The following is a 22447-nucleotide window of genomic DNA, read 5'->3' as shown; positions in this document are numbered from 1 at the left end:
GGCTGATTGCTTCCAGTTTCTCTCCTCTACACAGCCACTAGAATGATTCCAAGAAAGGGCAAGTCTAATTACATCACTGCCCTGCCAATTGTTCTCCAAAAGTTCACCACTGGCCACAGGACAGAGTCCAAATTCTTAGCATAGCATGTAAGACCTAAACTTGAGCCCTGCCCACCTCTGTAGCCTCTTCTCTCCTTGCTTCCCCAACACAGACTACTTGCCCCCAAGTGCCAGACAACTTCACTGCTTTCGCTCTTGCGGCTCTGCATTTAAGAACAGCCTCTCCCATCTTAGCTACCTGCTTAACTCCTGACTTTTTTAAACCAGCTCTAGCCTCTGTGTCTCAGGAAGCTTGATCTCACCTCTTTAGATAGACAGGTCATTTCTCAAAACCCTCAGCCCACTTCTTGTCACCACTGTCTGCCATACAGTAGCATCAAAGAGCTCACTAACCCCTGCAGCTCAGTTCAGTCGCTCAGTCATGTCTGACTCTTTGTGACTCCATGGACTGCAGCATGCCAGGCTTCCCTGTCCATCACCAACGCCCGGAGCTTGCTCAAACTCATGTCAATCCAGTCAGTGATGCCATCCAACCATCTCATCCACTGCCATCAACCTTTCACGGCATGAAGGTCTTTTCCAGTGAGTCAGTTCTTTGCATCAGGAAGCCAAAGTATTGGAACTTCAGCGTCAGTCCTTCTCACAAATATTCAGGACTGATTTCCTTTAGGATGGACTGGTTGGATCGCCTTGCAGTCCAAGGGACTCTCAAGAGTCTTCTCCAACACCACAGTTCAAAAGCATCAGTTCTTCCACACTCAGCTTTCTTTGGAGAAGGCAATGGCAACCCACCCCAGTACTCTTGCCTGGGAAATCCCATGGACAGAGGAGCCTGGTAGGCTACAGTCCATGGGGTCCCGAAGAGTGGGACACGACTGAGCGACTTCACTTTCACTTTTCACTTTCATGCACTGGAGAAGGAAATGGCAACCCACTCCAGTATCTTGCCTGGAGAATCCCAGGGATGGGAGCCTGGTGGGCTGCCGTCTATCAGGTCCCACAGAGTCGGACACAACTGACGTGACTTAGCAGCAGCAGCAGCTTTCTTTATAGTCCAACTCTCACATCCATACATTATTAGAAAAACTATAACTTCGACTCTTTGGCTAGATGGAACTTTGTCAGCAAAGTAATGTCTCTGCTTTTTAATATGCTTGTCTAGGTTTGTCATGCATTGGCAGGCAGGTTCTTTATGATTCCACCGCCCGGGAAGAGCTAGGAGCCAGCAAAGCCATTAGTTCGCAGGCACTGTTAACAAGTTAAAGGGGTAAAGCCCCACAAGAGACCCCGGCCCGGGCCACCACGTGCCATGTGGGGCCCCGGGTCTGCACCCAGTCCACGCCGTCCCCAAGCTGAACTCAGTCCGAGCAACTCCTTGCCCTTACTCCAGCTCACCCAAGTAGTGAAATATCCTGGAGCCAGCCATCTTGCTCCCCAGCTCTTCCGCGGGAAACCAGCCCTCAAGCCCCGCCCATGGCCCCACCCCCTCATCAGTTTCCCTTGGAGGCTCCCACACAGCTCGGGTACCAGGGAAGTAGGTTTGATGGGACTGTCTGATGTTAAATAGATGCAACACACTGGGGACATCATGAAATAGGAAAACCTACTTTAGATTGGGGCTTTACATCAGTTATTAAAGGTGAAACCATACCTTGAGGAAAAGGGGGAATTTGCCAAGAGGCATGAACCAGAGAACAATCCAGGAAAAAGCGACTGCCTGAGTACACCTGGGTGTACAGCAGGCCAAATCACAAGAAAGAGGGGGAAACGTGTTGCTGGTGGGCAGGAGGGCAAGTAGAGTAGGTGACCTTGACCAGGTTAAGGTCATTCTGAGGACTGAAGGAACCACACACTTCAGCCACTCAGATCTCTGGGATATCTTTCCACTGTTAATGTAAATCTCAGCTGCAGAATCTGGACAAGTGGACCAGCTTGCAGGATAAACTGACAGAAGGCAATAAGGGGAGGGGACTTGCAAACCTCAAGCAACACAGTCCAATAAGGGAGAGGATAGGTAGGTGCTACATCTCTACATCATGTGTCCTTGGAAAGCATGTCATCACCACCCTGTACCCGATTTTCCCATGCCAGGTCCAAGGTCTGCTCTGATCACACTAGACTTGTTTCAGTTCAATTCAGTTGCTCAGTCGTATCTCTTAGCGACCCCATGGACTGCAACATGCCAGGCCTCCCTGTCCATCACCAACTCCGGGACCCCATCCAAACTCATGTCCACTGAGTTGGTGATGCCATCCAACCATCTCATCCTGTCGTCCCCTTCTCCCACCTTCAGTCTTTCCCAGCATCAGGGTCTTTTCAAATGAGTCAGTTCTTCACATCAGGTGGCCAAAGTTTGGAGTTTCAGTTTCAACATCAGTCCTTCCAATGAATACTCAGGACTGATTTCCTTTAGGACGGACTGGTTGGATCTTCTTGCAGACCAAGGGACTCTCAAGAGTCTTCTCCAACACCACAGTTCAAAAACATCAATTCTTCAGCACTCAGCTTTCCTTATAGTTCAACTCTCACATCCATACATGACCATTGGAAAAACCATAGCCTTGACCAGACGGACCTTTGTTGGCAAAGTAATGTCTCTGCTTTTTACTATGCTGTGTAGGTTGGTCATAACTTTTCTTCCAAGGAGTAAGTGTCTTTTAATTTCATGGCTGCAGTCACCATCTGCAGTGATTTTGGAGCCCCCCAAAATAAAGTCAGCCACTGTTTCCCCATTTATTTGCTATGAAGTGATGGGACCAGATGCCATGATCTTAGTTTTCTGAATGTTGAGCTTTAAGCCAACTTTTTCACTCTCCTCTTTCACTTTCATCAAGAGGCTCTTTAGTTCTTCTTCGCTTTCTGCCATAAGGGTGGTATTATCTCCATATCTGAGGTTATTGATATTTCTCCCGGCAATCTTGATTCCAGCTTGTGTTTCTTCCAGCCCAGCGTTTCTCATGATGTACTCTGCATAGACGTTAAATAAGCAGGGTGACAATATACAGCCTTGACGTACTCCTTTCCCTATTTGGAACCAGTCTGTTGTTCCATGTCCAGTTCTAACTGTTGCTTCCTGACCTGCATACAGATGTCTCAAGAGGCAGGTCAGGTGGCCTGGTATTCCCATCTCTTTCAGAATTTTCCAGTTTGTGGTGATCCACAGTCAAAGGCTTTGGCACTGTCAATAAAGCAGAAATAGATGTTTTTCTGGAACTCTTGCTTTTTCGATGATCCAATGGAAGTTGGCAATTTGATCTCTGGTTCCTCTGCCTTTTCTAAAACCAGCTTGAACATCTGGAAGTTCACGGTTCACGTACTGTTGAAGCCTGGCTTGGAGAATTTTGAGCATTACTTTACTACCATGAGATGAGTGCAATTGTGTGGTAGTTTGAGCATTCTTTGGCATTGCCTTTCTTTGGGAGTGGCGGTGAGGAGATACCCCACGTCCAATGTCAGGAGCGGGGGCTGCGCTTAGCTGGAGTGGCTGTGAGCAGATACACCACATCCAAGGTCAGGAGCTATACTGGAGCAGTCATGAGGAGAAACCCCAGCAAGATGGTAGGAAGGGTGAATTCGTGTTTAGAACCAAACCTCATTCCTGCTAGCGATGCTCAGGGTGCTCAAACAAACCTCGTGCACACCAGGACCCAGGGACCCCACAGAGACTGAGCAGAACTGTGTCTGGGCATCTCCTGTGGACGTACAGGTCAGCAATGGACTCCCGCAGGGTCAGGGGCTCTGGGTGCAGCACACTTGGGTATAAGTGGCATAAGCCCTCTTGGAGGAGGTTGCCAGTAACTGCACCACAGAGCTGCCAGAACTTAAAACAGGACTAGGAAATAGACTCATGGAGGGCACAAACAGAACCTTGTGTGCACCAGGACCTAGGAGAAAGGAGCAGTGACCCCAGAAGAGACTGACCCCAACTTGCCTGGGAGTGTCCAAGAGTCTCTAGAGGCAGCGTGGGTCAGTGGTGGCCTGCTGCAGGGTTGGGGGCAGTGAGTGTAGCAGTACATGCATGGGATCTTTTGAAGGTCACCATTATCTTCTTACCTCTACCATAGTTTGGCCCCAGGTTAAGTAGCAGGGAGGGAACACAGCTCTACCCATCAACAGAAAATTGGATTAAAGATTTACTGAGCATGGCCCCACCCATCAGAACAAGATCCAGTTTCCCCCTCAGTCAGTCTCTCTCTCCCATCAGGAAGCTTCCATAAGCCTCTTATCCTTCTCCATCAGAGGGCAGACAAACTGAAAACCACAATCACAATCACAAAAAACTAACCAATCTGATCACAAGAACCACAGCTTTGTCTAACTCAATGAAACTATGAGCCATGCCAGGTAGGGCCACCCAAGACAGATGGGTCATGGTGGAGAGTTCTGACAAAATGTGGTCCACTGCAGAAGGGAATGGCAAACCACTTAAGTATTCTTGCCTTGAGAACACCATGAACAGTATGAAAAGGCAAAAAGATAGGACACTGAAAGATGAACTCCCCAGTTCAGTAGGTGCCCAAGATGCTACTGGAGATCAGTGAAGTAACTCCAGAAAGAATGACAAGACGGAGCCAAAGCAAAAACACCCAGTTGTGGATGTGACTGGTGATAGAAGCAAGGTCTGATGCTGTAGAGTAATATTGCATAGGAACCTGGAAGGTTAGGTTTATCAGTTGAGTTCAGTTCAGTTCAGTTCACTCAGTCGTGTCCGACTCTTTGTGACCCCATGAATCCCAGCACGCCAGGCCTCCTTGTCCATCACCAACTCCCAGAGTTTACTCAAACTCATGTCCATCCATAAATAAAGGCAAATTGGAAGGGGTCAAACAGGAGATGGCAAGAGTGAACATCGACATTTTAGGAATCCGTGAACTAAAATGCACTGGAATGGGTGAATTTAATGCAGATGACCATTATATCTACTACTGTGGGCAAGAATCCCTTAGAAATGGAGCAGCCGTCAGTCAACAAGAGTCCAAACCGCAGTATTTGGATGCAATCTTAAGAACGACAGAATGATCTGTTTCCAAGGGAAATCATTCAATATCATGGTAATCCAAGTCTATGCCCTGAGCAGCAATGCTGAAGAAGCTGAAGTTGAACCTATGAAGACCTACAAGACCTTCTAGAACTAACACCCAAAAAAGATGTCCTTTTCATTATAGGGGACTGGAATGCTAAAGTGGAAGTCAAGAAACACCTGGAGGAACAGGCAAATTTGGCCTTGGAGTACAGAATGAAGCAGGGCACAGGCTAATCGAGTTTCTCCAAGAGAACGCACTGGTTATAGCAAACACCCTCTTCCAACAACACAAAAGATCCTACACATGGATCCAGCTGGTCAATACCGAAAAGAGATAGATTATATTCTTTGCAGCCAAAGATGGAGAAGCTCTATACAGTCAGCAAAAACAAGATGGGGAGTTGACTGTGGCTCAGATCATGAACTCCTTATTGCCAAATTCAGACTTAAAAGTAGGGAAAAAACACTAGACCACTCAGGTATGACCTAAATCAAATCCCTTACAATTATACAGTAGAAGTGAGAAACAAGATTCAAGGGATTAGGTCTGATAGAGTGCCTGATGAACTATGGATGGAGGTTCGTGACATTGTTTAGGAAACAGGCATCAAGACCATCCTCAAGAAAAAAAAATGCAAAAAAGTAAAATGGCTGTCGGAGGAGGCCTTACAAATAGCTGTGAAAAGAGAAGCAAAAAGCAAAGGAGAAAAGGAAAGGTATACCCATTTGAATGCAGAGTTCCAAGTAGCAAGGAGAGATAAAAAAAGCCTTCCTCACTGATCAAAGAAATAGAGGAAAACAATAGAATGGGAAAGACAAGAGATCTCTTCAAGAAAATTAGATATACCAAGGGAACATTTCATGCAAAGTTGGGCTCAATAAAGGACAGAAATGGTATGGACCTAACAGAAGCAGAAGATATTAAGAGGGGGCAAGAATACACACAACTACACAAAAAAGATTTTCATGACCCAAATAATCACGATGGTATGATCACTCACCTAGAGCCAGACATCATGGAATGTGAAGTCAAGAGGGCCTTAGTAAGCACCACTATGAACAAAGCTAGTGGAGGTGATGGAATTCCAGTTGAGCTATTTCAAATCCTAAAACATGCTGTGAAAGTGTTGCACTCAATATGCCAGCAAATTTGGAGAACTCAGCAGTGGCCAGAGGACTGGAAAAGGTCAGTTTTCATTCCAATCCCAAAGACTTCTGTTTACATCCTCCCATGATAGAATGCAATGGGACAGTTCTACACACCTTGTTAACCCAAAACAATCTGCTTATAGAACTTCACTTATTGACCTTATTTACATCCAAAAGTTACTTTCAGTGGACACTGGAATTTACAGAAAACTGTGGTCAGAAAAACAGTCAGTTTTATGGAGATTTTTTTCTTTATTGAGAAACTTAAGACTTGGGTACATCAAATAAAACCAATTTCTGGGGGAAAAAAATCAAAACCCACAATAGAAAAAAAAAGTTAACACTGTCTGGGCCATATCAGAGCCCAGAGAATATATTCTTTAAATTGAAAAATTCTAGGTGCTTCATAATTGACCTTTTGATACAAAATGACCTATTAAATTTGCAATTGCGGTTCTTGGTGTTGAGGTCCATAGGACAAGCTAGGAAGTCTTCAAACCTTGAGCTGAATTCCATGAGGGTTTATTTGGCTTTTGAATCCTGAAAAGAAAAGCACCAACACAATAAATACATAATCAAAAAAACCTCAGAGACTCAGAGAAATCTCTTATAGAAGTACTGCACAGTAGGGCTTCTTAGCCTTGGTGCCCACTGACATTCTGGCCCAGATAATTCTGCTGGGGCTATTCCTGTGTATTTTAGGTTGTTCAGCAGCATCCCTGCCCTCTACTCAACTAGATACCAGTAACACATTCCCAGTTGTGACAACCAAAATGTCTCCAAATGTCCTCTGAGGAGGCACCCCTGGTTAAGAACCAGTGACTCGGGGGCTACTGCATGGGAAGCCCCACCCTCGACCTTTCCCGGGCATCCCCACTTCAACTCCAAATGACAGGCCTCCGGCCGTGAACACGGGGCTAGGTCAAGCCCTACCAACACTCCAGCCCTGGCCCTTACCATGTCCTCTTTTCCCCTGCCTCTGCCCACGTTTATCTTTCAGGGGGGTATTCAGGAGTTAAAATCATTGCAGAAAAGAAAAACAGCCAAACATACGGTTCGTCCTTGTCTAAGAGGTAGCAGCAGCGACAGCGCCCACCTTCTGAGCAGCTTCTTTCTTGGCATGATGAGCCTGAAGGACCGCCACAGCCTCATCCACCTGTGAGAAATGTCCAGGTGGTCAGCAACATCTAAGGAGAGCCCCTCCGCCCGTCCCTGGAGCCAGGCCCAGTGGGGTGTCTCCTGGTGCTGACCACCTTCCCAGATCCCCACAACCCAGCAGTCCTTAGGTCACAGGTGAGGCACAAGGAAGTGGTCATGGGGGTAGCAGACTCCTCTCTGCCACTCCTGGGTGTTCCAGGCCGCCCCTCGTCCTCCTGAACCCAGTGAACAGAGGCCACAGGCTCTGAGAACCCGCCCACCTTGGAGCGGAGAGACTCGGGGGACTCCAGCATGTGCAGCAGCTCCGAGTTGTCAATCTCCAGCAGCATCCCAGTTATCTTCCCAGCCAGGTTCGAGTGCATCGTCTGGATAAGTGGGAACAGACGTTCACCTGTGGGAAGGTATTCCATGAAAAACCCAGTGGAATCCCAGTAGAGGATGGACGCTGGCGTCTAGGTCAGTAGTTCAGCATCGCCCCCCCACCCCCCCCACTTCTGCAAGCACATGGCTCCCTCACCCAGCATCTGCTTCTGTTCCTGGGGGGGTGCTGCAGCCAGCATGGACGCGGTCAGCGGCTCCTGCCCCTGCACATGGACCGCAGGCTGGGGTGCCTGGGAACCAGGAGAGGCGGCAGGTTAACACACGCAAAGGACAGTGACAGTGGTCATGAGCCCCCCACTCAAGTCTACTGAGTGAAAGAGGAGATGGAAGCAGCTGTCCTTGCTGTCGGGGAACTGACTTCAGTCTTGGCGGACTGAGAGGGAGGTAGAGTGGTGTGAGGGAAAAAACCACAACCAATTGAAACGGCATGCTACTCGAAGGGAAGCGAAATGATTAAGAAAAACCTACAGTGCTAGGCAGTCATTTACCAAATGATTTTAATTGACTCAAGGCCAGTGATGATAACTACCAAAAGCATCGAAGCCTTGATGATAAACAAGGTCCTGTGAACACTGGTATGTGCAGTTGTCTGCTGAAAGTTTTCCTTTAGGGGTGAACTCCCAGTAGAAACGGGGTCAAAGGACAGAAATAGCAAAATGCTTATAATTGCATCCTGTATCTCCCTTACTGCACCACGTATTTATTATATCAAATGCTTGAGGACAGTCAACATGCAATGTCAATACCAGTCACAGTCATTTAAAAGAAGGGCCTTGTAGACAAAAAATATTTCACACAGGGCCTTCTGGGAAATTTCCAACCTAGAGCATGGAGCAGGAGGGAACAAGTCCCAGCACCTCTCCCCCAGGCAAACTGCAGAGTTCCATTACAGGCTCCCTGTCTGTCCTGCCTGAGGGGCCCAGCTCTAGAGACAGCAGTTCTAGCTCAGAAAACCTGGGATCAGGGTCCAATTCCTCCAACCCAACCTAACCTAATACCTCTGAAGCCAAGCCTTTCACCTGTAAGATGTTCACCCCTATCTTGCAGAACAACTAAGGATCAACTCAGCCGCTGGATGTGAAAGTGAAATGGAAGCTCAGAGCTGCGAGAGCCCCTGCACATGGTGAGGAGGAGAGCAGGAAGCAGGCTTCTCCTCCGGGGCACTGCTGAGTCAACTCTCCTCAGGAAGAACACCTGCAAGCCCCTTCTCTCCCACTAGAGTCCCCCACTGGACACAGCCCCCTGACATAGAGCAGGCAGGAATCCAAGCAAGGCAGCTTTTAAATCATGGGGAGACCGGGGAAACCCTTCTAGGGTTCTGCTTGGTGGACCTCACCTGCAGGGGCTGGATGGCAGGGTGAGGACTGCGGACGCTGGAGGCGTATTTGTAAGGTGCAACAGCCCGAGGAGCAGCGGCAGCAACAGCAGCCCGAGGCGCTAAGTTCTGCACAGCTGTGGGAACACCTTAGGAGAAGGACAAGTTAAATTAAAGCCCAACGGTCTGGGCAAAGACCCGTCAAATCCCATCTTTCCCCATTCTCTGTGCATCCAATACCACCTCCAGACTGGCAGCTGTCAGTCAGCCCTTGCTGGGCGGCACCAGCCCCACCAAAGTCCATAGCCAAGCGGTCCGGGCACTCAGACCCTACAACAGACCAGCAAATGCACATCAGTGTTGGCGGCAGACGTCCAACTGGCCACGTCCCACAGAAGGAGCAATTCCAAAGCATGTTCACACAGCACACAGCACACATGGGGCCACTAGCGCTACTTTCGAGGAAAAGCCAACAGATAACATACAACTCTTGCCACCTCTTGGTTGGAATATAGGACATAATCTGCAAACAAGTGCCTTGAATCTCCCAACCCCACCCAAAGAACAGGCTGCCTCTGCAGTCATTCAGCTAACACATTCCTACACTTAAACTTTTTCACACAGAGTCACCGATGAGGCAAAGAATCTTAAAAGGAACCAACACTCAGAACACAGGTTGTTTTCCTGCTGCTCAAGTACCTACCTAAGCACACAGCTAAGATTACAGAACCAGGACCGGACAACACGGTGAGCCCAACGAACGGACCAACCCTGGGCAGAGCCTAGTCGTCCTGACTCCCTCCTCCCCGGGCCACACTTCAAGGCCAGTTTGCTCACCGACTCTCTGAGCGGTAGTAGGGAGGCCGCGAGAGGCCGGAGCATTACCAGTTGGAGCCAGATGGCGAAGAGCTGGACGAGGCCCAGACTGGCGTATAGCACTTGGCATTCCTTGGAAGCCTGGTAAAGAGACAAAAATCACACATCACTGGTGAACGACATGGACCAAACCTAGGCTGTGCCCCAGAGCAGGCAGGGAGGGGAGGTGGGGGAGCCCAGGACAGGTACATCCTGGGGGTCAGATCACTGTTCCCCACCACCTACCTTGAGGTCTCCCACCTTGCTGCCAGCGTGGATTAGGCCTCATCTGTGCTAACTGGTTAGGTGTGTAATATGGAGGTCTTCCCTGAGCCTGGAAGAAAGAGCAACCAAGCCCTTTTATTTAAGGACCTGAAGCCACACTAGAGTAGTATCTCATCTCATCTCATCTCATCTCCGTATCAGGCTCTAGGCTGATTATTTGGGAGAGGCACTCTCTACTCAAGGGCGTGGGTGAGGGGCAGTCAGGTAGCAGCGATTCTTCTACTCTACCCTTGCCACTGTGTGTGCATGCCCACGAGTAAGTCCTTCCTTATTTGAAGGATCTTTATTCTGACATTCTAAAGCTCCAATATCCAAAAGTCCATCTCCCCCACCACTGCGGACGGTAGGAGCAGCTGTCAGCAGGCAGGTTCTAAAGAGGCACGAATGGACAGCAGACCCACCTGTGGAACTGCTGGCACGAAGTAGCCCCCAGCTGCAGGCTGGAACTGATTTAAGATGGCGTTGGCAGGCAGTGCCCTCATCCCGGCCACCCGCTGCATATACTGGTTGGTCAGGTGAGCCTTCCTCTCCTCCTTTCTCTGGGCCAGAGCGACATACAGTGGCTTGGAGCCCACGATGCGTCCATTCATCTCTGTGACTGCTTTGGTTGCCTCTTCAGGGGATGAGAAGCAGACAAAGCCAAATCCTTTGCTTCTCCCATCCTCTAGCATCACCTACAAAAACGAGACCAACCACTTAGGACAAAGGTGTCCATGTGTTGAAACCTGGGCTCCCCACTGTGAGAGTTGCCAGGGCGAGTCAGGGCATCTCGGGCAAGTCAGGGCATCTCAGCCCAGTCCCATAATGGACCCCAGACCAAGTGAGTCACCAGCTCTAAGGGAGAACCTAAGCATTTTGCTTTTTTAGATCCCCAAGTGACTGAAGTTCCCAAATATTGTGAGATGCCTAAAGGCTGAAGCAGGAACCCAAAGATGTTTTCTGAAACCCAGAAGTATAGCTATCTCCAGGAACTCAGAGATCTGGACAGCAGCGTCAAGCAATTTATTCGTAGAACTCCTCTGCCCAATATCTTGGTGAACTGAACTTCAGGAGTTGTAGAATCAATGTGTGCCACCCTCAATTCAATGGGAATAAACACAGCAGAAGGACAATCAGCCAGGAGACAGGCAGCTGGACTCAAGCCCTGCTCTGTAATCTCTATGCTATACTGCTTAAAGAAGAGAAAAAAAAAAAGGCTTTTTCCTTGCCTGAGCAGCTCATTTCTTGCTTTTCCCAGCCTCTCTCCTCAGAAGCACTGGGAGCAATGTGACCATGTGGGCTTGGATCATTAGCTCACACCCTGGAGAATCTCCTAAAGAGAAGGCCTGGGGAGTAAAGACATGTAACCACCCAACAACTGTCTACCAACAAGGTGGACCAATAATGCATGTGAAAGTACTATGACATCTTCATCTTGGAAATGGCACCCAGGAAACTTCAAGATACGGTGCTTCTGCTCTCTTCTTGCAAATACCATCACGACTCCTGTGCTGGTCAGCTACAAGAGACTATCTATCATTCGTTACACTGCTAGAGGCCCATCAAGAGGGTGATAAGAGGGAGGGGGCGAGGAACTGAGGAAATTCCTGAGGGTGGCCTCTGGCCAACACCCTGCTACCACTGATAATGCTCCTGGACTGTGAGTGACAAGCTAAGGGCCAGGGCAGGGTTGCCAAATCTTTACTGGCCCATTGGCTCCCTTCTCGTCACCTGAAGGACTCTGTGATGTGGGCTGCACCTCTGTGAAGTGGGAACAGAGTCTGTACGAGGCTCTGCCCCAAACTTTCAGACACCACCAGTTCCCACCACAAACCCAGAGCACTTAGGACATGTGGTGTGACATCTTCACCTAACCAGTATGCTCTTGCTCAAGGACTCAACTCCTTATTTTTATAAGGGGGTTTGCACTTACTCCCCCTGGCTAACTCAGTTGATGTAATTAACAAGGAAAATCAAGCAGATGCAAGACACAGAAAAACAAACTTTCCACTCTCCTCTCCTTATGAGACCCCATTCCAAAATCCTCAAAACACCTTCATTTGAGAAGTGTGGCAGAGTTGTAGAGACAGGCCCCAAGACAAATGGAAAACAGCCCGTCTGGATTTCCTCTGCTTATACTGTAGCACCATCTGTCCCCACCCCAGCACGAAGCAGCAGAGAATGGGAAAGATTCAGGTGCTCTCGGGGGCAGGAAGAGAGGGACTGAGTCAGGTTCATCTCCACATCCCGTTGCCTGGCAGACAGTGCAACGTTAACCCAATGACTGCCCTTCTCCAGAGCATATACTCAAATGCTAAGTGAAGCCAGGAGAAATTCCTAGGCCAATGTGGTAGCTACTCTCAGAAATGAACAAAATTTAGATCCTAGCCCTCAATGAAATAAATGCAATAAACTTCTACAGGATTATAACTTGTTTTCAATCCCGGAATCTCACTATCAAATACCTTAGCACTGGTGATTGATCCAAAAGGAGAAAACTCTTTTCTTAACTTCTCGTCATCGATGGTGTCATCCAAGTTCTTAATGTAGAGATTCACCCCCTGAGGCAGAAAGATCTGTTACACATGCCCTAAAACTGTGGTTCTCAAAATTTGATCCCCAGACTCGTTAGAAATGTGAATTCTCAGGCAAGCACCTGCCACTAATGAGGCACAAGCTGTGCGCCCAGCTCTGTTTCCCCAAGCTCTGCAAGGGATTCTGATGCAGGATCAAAGCTGAGGAAGAACTGCCTGAAGACTGGACAGGACCATCAATGCAGTCCCAACCTTCCTCGCAGCTGCTCAGGCTGACCACTGACCCCAGCAGGGCTCTCTCTGCCACCATTCCAAACAAATGGCTATCATTTAAGTAAACAGAACCTCAAGACTAAGAACAGACCGAGGCTTCCAGAACAGAGTCCCTAAACAAATAATTTAAATCTTTGTCCCTGTCCTGGAATTGCTGCTATATCTGGTAGGTATATCCTTTTAAACCCGATCTTGGGAGAAATCAGAAGAGCAAATGCATGGTCCCCAAAGAGAAAGCCTGCCAGTTAAAGGGTGCTTTGGCCAATACTGTGAGGTACATCCCTGCTGGTAGGCTGGGCGGAGCCCACCTCTCACCTGATAGCGACTGATCCTCTCCTGCTTCAGCTGTTCAAATTTCCGCTTTAACTCGGCCTGCCGCTCCACTTTCTTCTGTGCACGGCCAACGAAAATGACCTTCCCGGTGATTTCTTTTCCATTCATCTCTTCCACAGCCTGAAGAGGAAATACATGACTTTAAACCAAGATGCAGAGGCAGGGGCCTTGCTCTGGAGGTCTGTTAAGTCCCACCAAATATTCTGAAAGAAATCTTCCCTATAGGGCTAAAAACTAATTTCCCTCTGAAGTCACCTAAGCCAATCCAAACCTTCTCATCAGTAAAGTAGGGTTAATGTTTAAATGGGTCATTGGTCGAGATAACACAGTGAAAACACCGCACAGCTGCATAAATACAAACACAGCAGACATGAGCCTGGGCTGATAATGTGGCTGTCACTCCACTTCTCAGGTTCTCTCGAGGATACTCAGTGTTGAGGGCCGAGCACAATGCTTTCCCCAGAAGTGGCTATTGCTCCCAGATCGGCAACTCTGGGCTCTTGGTTCCCTCACCTACAAGTGGGAACAAATCCCTGCCTTATACTTTCAACCTACAGGCCTGAACAGCTGAGATGACGGGCACATGCCAAATGCTTTGAAAAGTTATGTGAAATGCCTCAGGAAGGTAACTCCAGAGCACAGAGACTGCACATAACTACTAGATTCTCAGGGAATGCCAGCTCCACCCTATGTGATGGTAAGACCCTGCCCACACGCTGGGGCCACTCCCTACAAATTTTCCCCAACCCTCATGTTACTCTCACCTTATTGGCATCCTCGTGTTTTTCGTAACTCACAAAGCCAAAGCCTTTGGATTTCCCACTGGGATCTCTCATCACCTTGACACTTAGGGTCTTACCTATTGCCAAAGGACAGAACTATTAGTAACAGCATCTCTACCACAGCTCAAAGAGAGGCTTCTTTGGGAGCTCACTTGAAGCTCCTGCTGAGGCCAGACGGAGTGAAGAGGCACCATTCCTGGCCTTCTAATTCTGACCAAGCTGCTGAGATGGTCTTGGGAATGGGACAAAAATAGGATGAAGCCAAGAGCTGAGGCCTGGGGTCTATTCCTATCTACCCTGTGGCCTTTGTCATATAAGGCATTTTACTTCTGGGTCTAGATGCCCACATCTCTTAAATAAGTAAAAAGATGAATTCCAGGTCTGGTGGGACACAGCAGGGCAAGGGACCCTGACTTACCAAACTGGCTAAATAGCTCTTTCAGATTTTCATCATCAACCTCTTCCCCGAAGTTTTTGATGTAAACATTGGTGAATTCCTTGGCTTTGGCTCCAAGTTCAGCTTCCCGCTCTTTTCGAGACTTGAATCTGCCTACAAACCTAAAAAGAAACCATGAAAAATATTGATTACTCAGAGGAACAAAACATGATTTCCAGGGGCCCAAAGGAATGCAGATTAAAGGCTGACAGGAGAGGTCAAAACATGAGTCCCCCTCCAACCACCAAGAGAGCAAGCTCAGAGATGCCCCAACTCCCCAGCAGAAAGAGAAAGAGGCGGGACTATCCTTCAAGGATCAGCCCCAGGGCTCCTGGCTCAGGCCAGGGCCCCTCCTACCACATCACACTGCCTTCGTGAAGAAACCTGATGACCATGTTTTTAAAACGTTCATTTCTGTACATCTATGTAAATGCATAGAAAAGGTCTGGAAGGATACAAACCAAACTGTTAACAGTGGTTAATCCTAGGAGTGAGATTGTTGGAGTGAACCAAAAGGCAGCCTTTGTTTTTCACTGTATTCATTTTGGTGCTGCTAACGCTTAACCGGAAAAGGTACCCTTACATTAAAAATCTTTTAGATTTCTTTCTAGTGATACCCTTAGAAGATTTGACCACTGGGCACAAACACATCATCAATGCAACCCACTCCCTAGTCTGTTCAGTAACACAAAGGACAGAAAAGACTTTTGCTTGTCATAACGAAGATTTACTGTATGGTCCCTTCTCTCTGTATGACTTAACTAAGATCCCCATCTCTCCATTCTAAGGTAACCACACCAAAGCAACATGGTCTATTATGAACAGTCTTCTGCACTGGGATGAGATTTTTCACTGTAAAAGTACTACTGTGGAGCCAGCCTAGTATTTTGAAGGCCACTGAGTCATAAGTTAGCCAAGTGGAGGGGACAATTTGGCATCAACTCCTAGCGAGTGACCCCATGGACAGACCTGAGTCATGGAAAGTCAAGGTCACGTGGCTAGTACACAGCTTCTGGTCAGTCCAGGGCCCTCTCCACTCTGCCGCTGGCCAAGACCCCTGCTCAGAGTGGGCTCAAGAGCTGCCTTCCAGCCAGCCCCTGTTGCCAATGCTCACAAAACCTACAGACGGATGCTTCTAAGGGAGAGGCGGCAGGCCGGCCATGGCTTGGGCTGGAAGCCCACCTTGGCGAGTCAAAAGGGCTGCCACAGCTCAGGCAGGGAGACTCACCAGCCCTGGAGTGGAGAGGTAGGAGCAGGCCACACTTGGGCCGAGAGAACCAGAAGCCGCCTTGTGTGTGCCAGTTAATACCGAGGTGGGGCCACGGCTGGCTCATGCGATGGCTGTTGCTCCGGACTGGGACACTCACACTTTGCGGTCATTGAGAAGCATGCCGTTCATCTTCTCGATGGCCTTGTCGGCAGCCTCCTGGGTCTCGAAGTGGACAAAGGCATAACCCTTAGAGCCGTTCTCATCACACACCACCTGTCAAAGATAAGGCGGGCCACTTCAGCACCACTGCCCAGCTCTAAGGACTAGAGAGCCAGGTGGGCTCCTGAGTCTGAGAGGCCTCTAGCCCACCCAAGGTCAAAAGGAAGGAGATTACAGCAGGTACCTAGTGATGTTCCACTTACAAATGGTAGCCACCATAAGGCTGCGTTCTATTCCAAAAGTTTTATTTCATTAAAAAAATATTTTGAGATCTGGGTACGAAACCACAAGGTTACAGAAAGACAAACCATTTTCCAAGCCCACAACAGAATTTCAGTCTAGTGTGGAGTCAGCTATGCAAACCACCACCACACAAGTTGCACAAAATGCCCCCACAGAAACAGGTGCATGGAGAAGGAAGAGGGTGAATTCATGCTTCTAAAATGACTAAGTACAGCTTCCTGGAGACCAGGCATTACTCGGGTACTTGCCACCCTCCCCCCCAAGAGAACCTTTTGATGCCTTCCAAAGTTAGGAAACAGGAAGGATATTTCAGGCATAAGGAAGAATAAACAAAGACAAGAAAGCACCTGCTGGTTTATGCTGGGCTGTGGCACTGAGATTATCTACAGGGAACTTTTAGACTTCTGAGCCATTTCCAGCATTTTGAAAATTATCATACCCGGCCGCCCAATTCCAAGGCAATTCCCCACTTAATATTTGTTTTTATGATTCAGTTAATTATTCTGCTGGAAATCATTTAATCAGTGTTTACCTTGCAGGACAGAATGTTCCCAAAAGCAGAAAAAGTATCATAAAGTGCCTTGTTATCTATAGATTTGTCCAGATTCTTGATGAAGACGTTTCCCACACCAGATTTTCTCAGAGACGGATCCCTCTGAGACCACATGATCCGGATCGGCTTTCCCTTAATTACATCAAAGTTCATGGTGTCCAAGGCCCGCTCAGCTGCAAAACAGAAACACATTCTAGTCGAGGATAAAAAACATTACCTTGCGTACTTAAATGATTGTCACCATCCTAGGAACAGATAGCTCCAGGACTTTTCAAGGTAAGCACTCTGATACAGGGAACTCTATTAAAATTAAACGACGTCCGTTTCCTCTAGCCTGCAACACTACTGAGGATAGAAGTTCTAGCAGATCGTCTTCCTTCATGGCAGAGGTCTCAGTCCCTCTGGGGTAAGGCAGTTAGGCAAGATAATCTAAATGCATTTATTGGCACCAGGATCAAATGATAACACTTTACATTTGATTAAGCTTTATGTCATCTAGAGAGACTTTGCAGCCTATGCGGCCTACTACCTACAGGGAGGGAGGTGAAACAGGTGATCCATCTTATCAAATGGACAAACTTATGATCAGGATGGCTAAACAGTATAGCTAACTGCCGTTTAAGAAACCAATGGCAGACTTTCTGATTATTTTTCAGTGACATATTGCATCAGCTTTATCAACTAGCTGTCACTTAGTTTACAACTCGTCTATTGGATGAATGACTAAAAAAAATCCTGTGAATAATCAACTGGGGAAAATGTGCTATCTCTGAATTCAGCCCAGTGTCCTGTATTTTCAATTTCTGGGAAAATTCAGACAAAAAACCTTAATTATCAGAATGGTGGTCACACATGAAAATGTTCTTTCTATTATCAGAATGAGAAGGATGAAACTGCAACACCTCGCTGCCTAAGTTGCCAGCACAGGCAGGCCCTGCACCTAGGGGTTTCTAGTCTATCTGAAGCCTCCGTCTGAGTTCCAAGGAATTCCAGATGTCCCAGTGCCCAATCAAGTTCTCAACCCAGTGCTTTGGGATGCTCCTTCACTTCTCAACCAAATCCAGGTATACACCATCTGGCAGCAGAACACTTCTCTTTACTGGCAGTAAACAATTCAGACCCACTTTTCCTGACTTATGCACTGACACCACCCAGAACCACCCCCTCCAGGAAGGGATGAGGGTGGAGGGTATTACCCCTGCCTCAAGGCACCATCTCACTTAAAACAGAGACAAGATACCTAACTCTGCCCCTCCACAAGCTCATCTGTCCAGTCAGCCAGCAGAGTAGCTCCTTTTCAGCACTTCCAACCCCCTTTTCCCACTGTTCTCAGCTAGATTCGTTCAGTATGAGGGAAGATGGTCAGGCAAAGAGGAGACGGCAGGTCCAAGTCAGCAAGTGTCCAGGAAAGAAGTGCTCACTTGTGAGGACTCTGATCCACAGCCTATGACCCCAAACTGTGTTTCATGAATTAGCAAGGAAGAAGCCCATTTCAACACGGCTCCTGTCTATTTCCAGACAGCACTGCACACGGCAAGCCGGCTTAGTCTGACAAATCTGGCTGCACTTATTTATAGCAGGAGAGGTCCTGCAGAGGTATGTGCTGGCAGACACACTAACCAATGGCTTGCGCTACCATCTCTAAGTGACAGGACTTTTGTTCACAAGAGTCAAGGAGGCTGACAAGAGCCAAAGGGCCCACTGCTCCCCTCTAAAAAGGCCACACTCAGCTACTTCCCTGGGCCCTTTGGCCAGAAAAAAACCCAGACCCCACTGAACTGACCGGAGCAGTGCTGTGTCTCTCAACAAGTCCACTTCTCTGGTCTCAGCTGCATCCCGGGCAAGTGACATTCTGTGGGTTTCACGGACAGTGGACCAAGTGGGGGCAAAAATAGGGACCTGGAGATCCTCTGCCACAGGATGGCTTGTTTCTCCCAGGAATGGTCTGTCTCTACAGTTGTTCCCTTCTGTTCTGGAGTCACGTGCAGCCCCCGATTAGGTTTCTTCTGGCCCCACTCAGGCCAGGCCTGCAGCATACCTCGGCATGCTCCAGCCCCAGTTAGGGCTGGCAGAGCACTGCACCCACAGTCCCAGCTTAGCCTCCAACCTTTCGCAGTTCCTTTTCCTCTTCGGAAGTCCTATCTCTTTCAGATGAGATGAAGTGAAAGGGTTTTTGACAAGTGTAAAGCACTGTCCACAGGTGAGGTGATAATCCCCCACAGCCTAGCGGATTTCCAAGGGGTGCCTCCCTGACTACCTGCGCAACCTGCTCCGAAGCCCAGGGAGCTGGCCTGGCACCACATACTCTGGTGGTGCTGACACAGGTACCTGCTCAAGTTCAGCCCACAGAATTGTTCCCCAGCCTCCTACCTGCCCTGAAAGATCCACCAGCACAAAACCAAAGACTCTGAAGCTTAGGGTCAAGTGAGGGGAGGGGACAGCAGTTCTGCCATGTGAAATGTTGGAAGAAATTGTGTTCCGATCATCCTGCCTTTTCCTCAGGCCTGTGAGGGGCCGAAGCCCCTGGCCAATAAAGGCTCTCTTAACAGAGCAGCCCCCCCACCACACACACGGAATGACAGCAACTTCCTTCTGGTCCTCCTTGGGCTCCAACACCCCCTCCTCCCACCACTGATTAGCCCAAGGTCACCCAGTTAGCAAGTGGGGGAAGCAAGACTGAAACTCTGGTCATCTGATGCCAGGATTCCGGGGGCTCAACCCCCGCACCCCGTCCGCCACTACGGCTTCTGTGCGCTGTGGCGATGCCCCCTTCCCGCGGGTGGGGACCCGCCTGGAGAAGGACTCCCAGGGTCTCCTGGGAGCCCCCAGGTTTGTGGCCACAGCTCGTACTCACCGTCAGCCGGCTGCTGGAAGTTGACGTAGGCATAACCCAGGGAGCGGCGGGTGATCATATCGCGGCAGACCCGGATGGACAGCACAGGCCCCGCAGGACTGAACTTTTCGTACAGCATGGCCTCGGTGACGTCCGAGTGCAGGTCACCCACGTACAGGGAGGCCATGGGGTAGCTGCTGGCCGCAGCGTTCATCTCCCCAGCCCCCACCACCCCGAGCCCCGCCAGGAGGACTTCTTAAGAGGGACCGCACAGGACAAAGGGGGCTCCGCTCGGAGCCGTGGCCCACGCCGCGGCTCACAGGTGGCAGTGAAGCTCGGAGACGCTGGGAGTCGGCTCCGAGGGCCGGAGAGGAGTTCGGGGACGGTTCGGACGAGACTGCCAAACCGCAGACAAAAGGCTCTCAAAAACAATATGGCCCTCCCTGGGAGTTTGTAATTTTTTCAGCTGTCCTGGTCTGAAGCTCCCAATTTCAAAAAAAGGGAAAAAAATTAAAAGGGGGACTCCCCTCCGAATGACAAAAAAATTTCCAGAGGCAACCCAGCGGTGCCCACGGCAGCCTCCGGGACGCGCGTTTCTCTATAAATATAGGCCTCGGGCTCCCGGCGGTTTAAGATTACAGCAGCCCGGGGAAGAGGGAAACCAAATATTTGTCGGTGCCGACTCGGCAAGCCCCGGGCGGCCCGAGCGCGCAGCCGCCTCCCACGCCGGGCCGGCGAAGGGCAGCGCGGACACGTGGTGCGGGGAGGCCGGCGCGCGGGGGGCGAGGGCGGCGGGCGCGGGGCTGCCACGCGGCGCAACCGGGCGGCGGCGCGTGGACGCGGGCGCGCGGGCGGCTCACCACCGGACCGACGGACGGGGACCGACAGACGCCCAGGTGCGGCGGCGGCGGGCAGGCCGGAAGCGTGCGAAAGTGACTTCCCCGCGGGTTCTCCGAAGAGGATTCGTTTTTTCCTTTTTCTTTCTCTCTCTTTTTTTTTTTAAATTTTAAAGCGTTTTCGGGTTTTTTTTATCTTTTTCTTTTTTTTTTTTTTTTGCTTCAGGCTACTAGGCCCGAAAGTGGTGGAGGCTGCGGCGACCCGGGGCGGAGAGAGGCGGCCGGGGGAGCCACCGCTCCATTTATACCCGCCCGCCCCGGGCGCTGCTGGTCGAAGGGCGCCTCGCGACCTGGGCGCAGTCGTGCCCGCCCACTCGGCCCGGGGGCCCAAGGCGGGGCGGCCACACGAGAGCGTCCCGGCGCGGCCGCTCGGAGCTACAGCGACCCCTGGCGCTCGGAGGACCACTCCGCTGGGGCCTCGGCCGGACCCAAGCGCAGCTTTCCCTACGGAAGGCTGGAGTGTAAACCACCCGCTCGTCTGCGACTAGAACGCAAGGATAATGTCACCCGCTAGCGCGCATCATGTTTGTAATCAATGTCTTGCCGAAGTGTAAAATAAAGATGACATAAAGTAAATTATAGTTACATAATAGGTGCTCCATGTAAATTATTGGGCCCAAATAAAGGAGAAGACATTCAGATTTTAGATTACTGGGACCTAAAGATAGGCGCATCGGGAATATGACAGCTACTGCTGAAGTAGTACCCGTGGGTGATGAGATGCTCTGGAAAGATGAACAAATTTTGGAAAAGCCTCAATAAAACAAGATATAATCATCCCTCTATTTACAAGGTTGTGGTCTTCCTGGAAATTTAGTTGATATTTAAGGACACAGAATCTGTTTTGTTCCCATGTAAAAGGGAGTCACAGTCTAAGATCTGATCGTTATAAAAAGAGTTTTCCTCTGCATGAGGATTCAGCAGGTCCTTTGAAAGTCATGGAGTACATGGGACACATCTACCCCATGTGGGACTGTCCCTGTGGGCATGGTGTTGTAAGATATAATCCCTTCTTCCATAAATTCCAGGAACCACCCTCACCATCACTGTGATCGAAAACTGGACATTACTAAAAGGCACACAGATGCTCCCATTGAAAACCATTGATTTGATTAAACGAATGAGGAGATAATAGTATTTATATATTTACTCAAAAAAATGGGCTCACTCTATGTCAACACCAGATAAAGGTGCTAGGGGATACCATGGCAGACAAGGCAGATGAGTTCCCTCTCTCCCTCTTGACGTTTATACTCTAGGTAGTGTATTAAATCAAGAAACATTTATGGAGCACTCCATCTATAGATAGATCCCCTCTTGAGGGAAGCCTTCCTAGACCACCAAGTCATTTAAAGTAGTCATTTAAAGTAGTACATTTCAGCACTCCATTCTGTCTTCTTATCTTCAAGGCTCATTATCTGAAATCATGTCATTCACATATGTGTTTGCCTGTTTGGTTCCTTTCCCGCTATAAGAATGCTTCATGAGAGCAGAAACATGGACCAGTACCTACAACGGCACATACTAAATAATAAATATCTGTTAAACAAATGAATACCATAAGCAAAGCTTCATAGGCCCTAACCTTGTGTAGCAATCTAGTGGGGAACTTAAGACCTGTGTGACCTTGAGCAAACTAGCTTACATCTCTGACTCAGATTTCCAGTCTGTAAGTAAACTAATGGGCTTCCATGGTGCCTCAGATGGTAAAGAATCTGCCTGTAATGCAGGAGACCTGTGTTCAGTCCCTAGGTTGGGAAGATCCCCTGGAGAAGGGAATGGCAACCCATTCCAGTATTCGTGTCTGGAGAATTCCATAGACAGAGGAGCCTGGTGGGCTACACTCCACAGTCGCAGAGTCAGCTATGACTGAGCAATTTAGGGTGGGAACACAGCCCCACCCATAAGCAGAAAATTGGATTAAATATTT

The 22447-nt window shown here is 49.1% G+C and overlaps 1 protein-coding gene and 1 non-coding gene across 9 annotated transcripts; both read right to left on the bottom strand.

Annotated features, from left to right (window-relative positions):
• Positions 1-6464: 6464 nt before the first annotated feature.
• Positions 6465-21011, bottom strand: PABPC4 (poly(A) binding protein cytoplasmic 4). 8 transcript variants are annotated; one of them, XM_043877200.1, is made up of 16 exons: positions 19643-21011; positions 16768-16961; positions 15931-16046; positions 14546-14685; positions 14110-14204; positions 13328-13465; positions 12671-12766; positions 10628-10900; positions 10188-10275; positions 9924-10043; positions 9330-9416; positions 9108-9235; positions 7908-8001; positions 7651-7781; positions 7286-7388; positions 6465-6772 (listed from the first exon to the last, which is right to left on the bottom strand). In XM_043877200.1, the coding sequence occupies exons 1-15, from the start codon at positions 19833-19835 to the stop codon at positions 7299-7301; spliced, it is 1983 nt and encodes a 660-aa protein (XP_043733135.1). In that variant the 5' UTR covers positions 19836-21011; the 3' UTR covers positions 6465-6772; positions 7286-7298. The 8 variants fall into 8 exon arrangements, with proteins under 8 accessions (XP_043733135.1, XP_043733137.1, XP_043733136.1 ...); XM_043877202.1 differs by having other exon boundaries at positions 9972-10043; XM_043877201.1 differs by having other exon boundaries at positions 10203-10275.
• On the bottom strand, positions 12271-12405 carry LOC122678552. The gene has a single exon (XR_006336209.1). It is a non-coding gene; the product is annotated as a small nucleolar RNA SNORA55 (small nucleolar RNA).
• Positions 21012-22447: the final 1436 nt, after the last annotated feature.

This window comes from Cervus elaphus, chromosome 20, assembly GCF_910594005.1.
Source record: "Cervus elaphus chromosome 20, mCerEla1.1, whole genome shotgun sequence".
Lineage (NCBI taxonomy): Eukaryota > Metazoa > Chordata > Mammalia > Artiodactyla > Cervidae > Cervus > Cervus elaphus.
The sequence above is the reverse complement of the archived record's forward strand: the minus strand, read 5'-3'. Positions and strand labels throughout refer to the sequence as shown.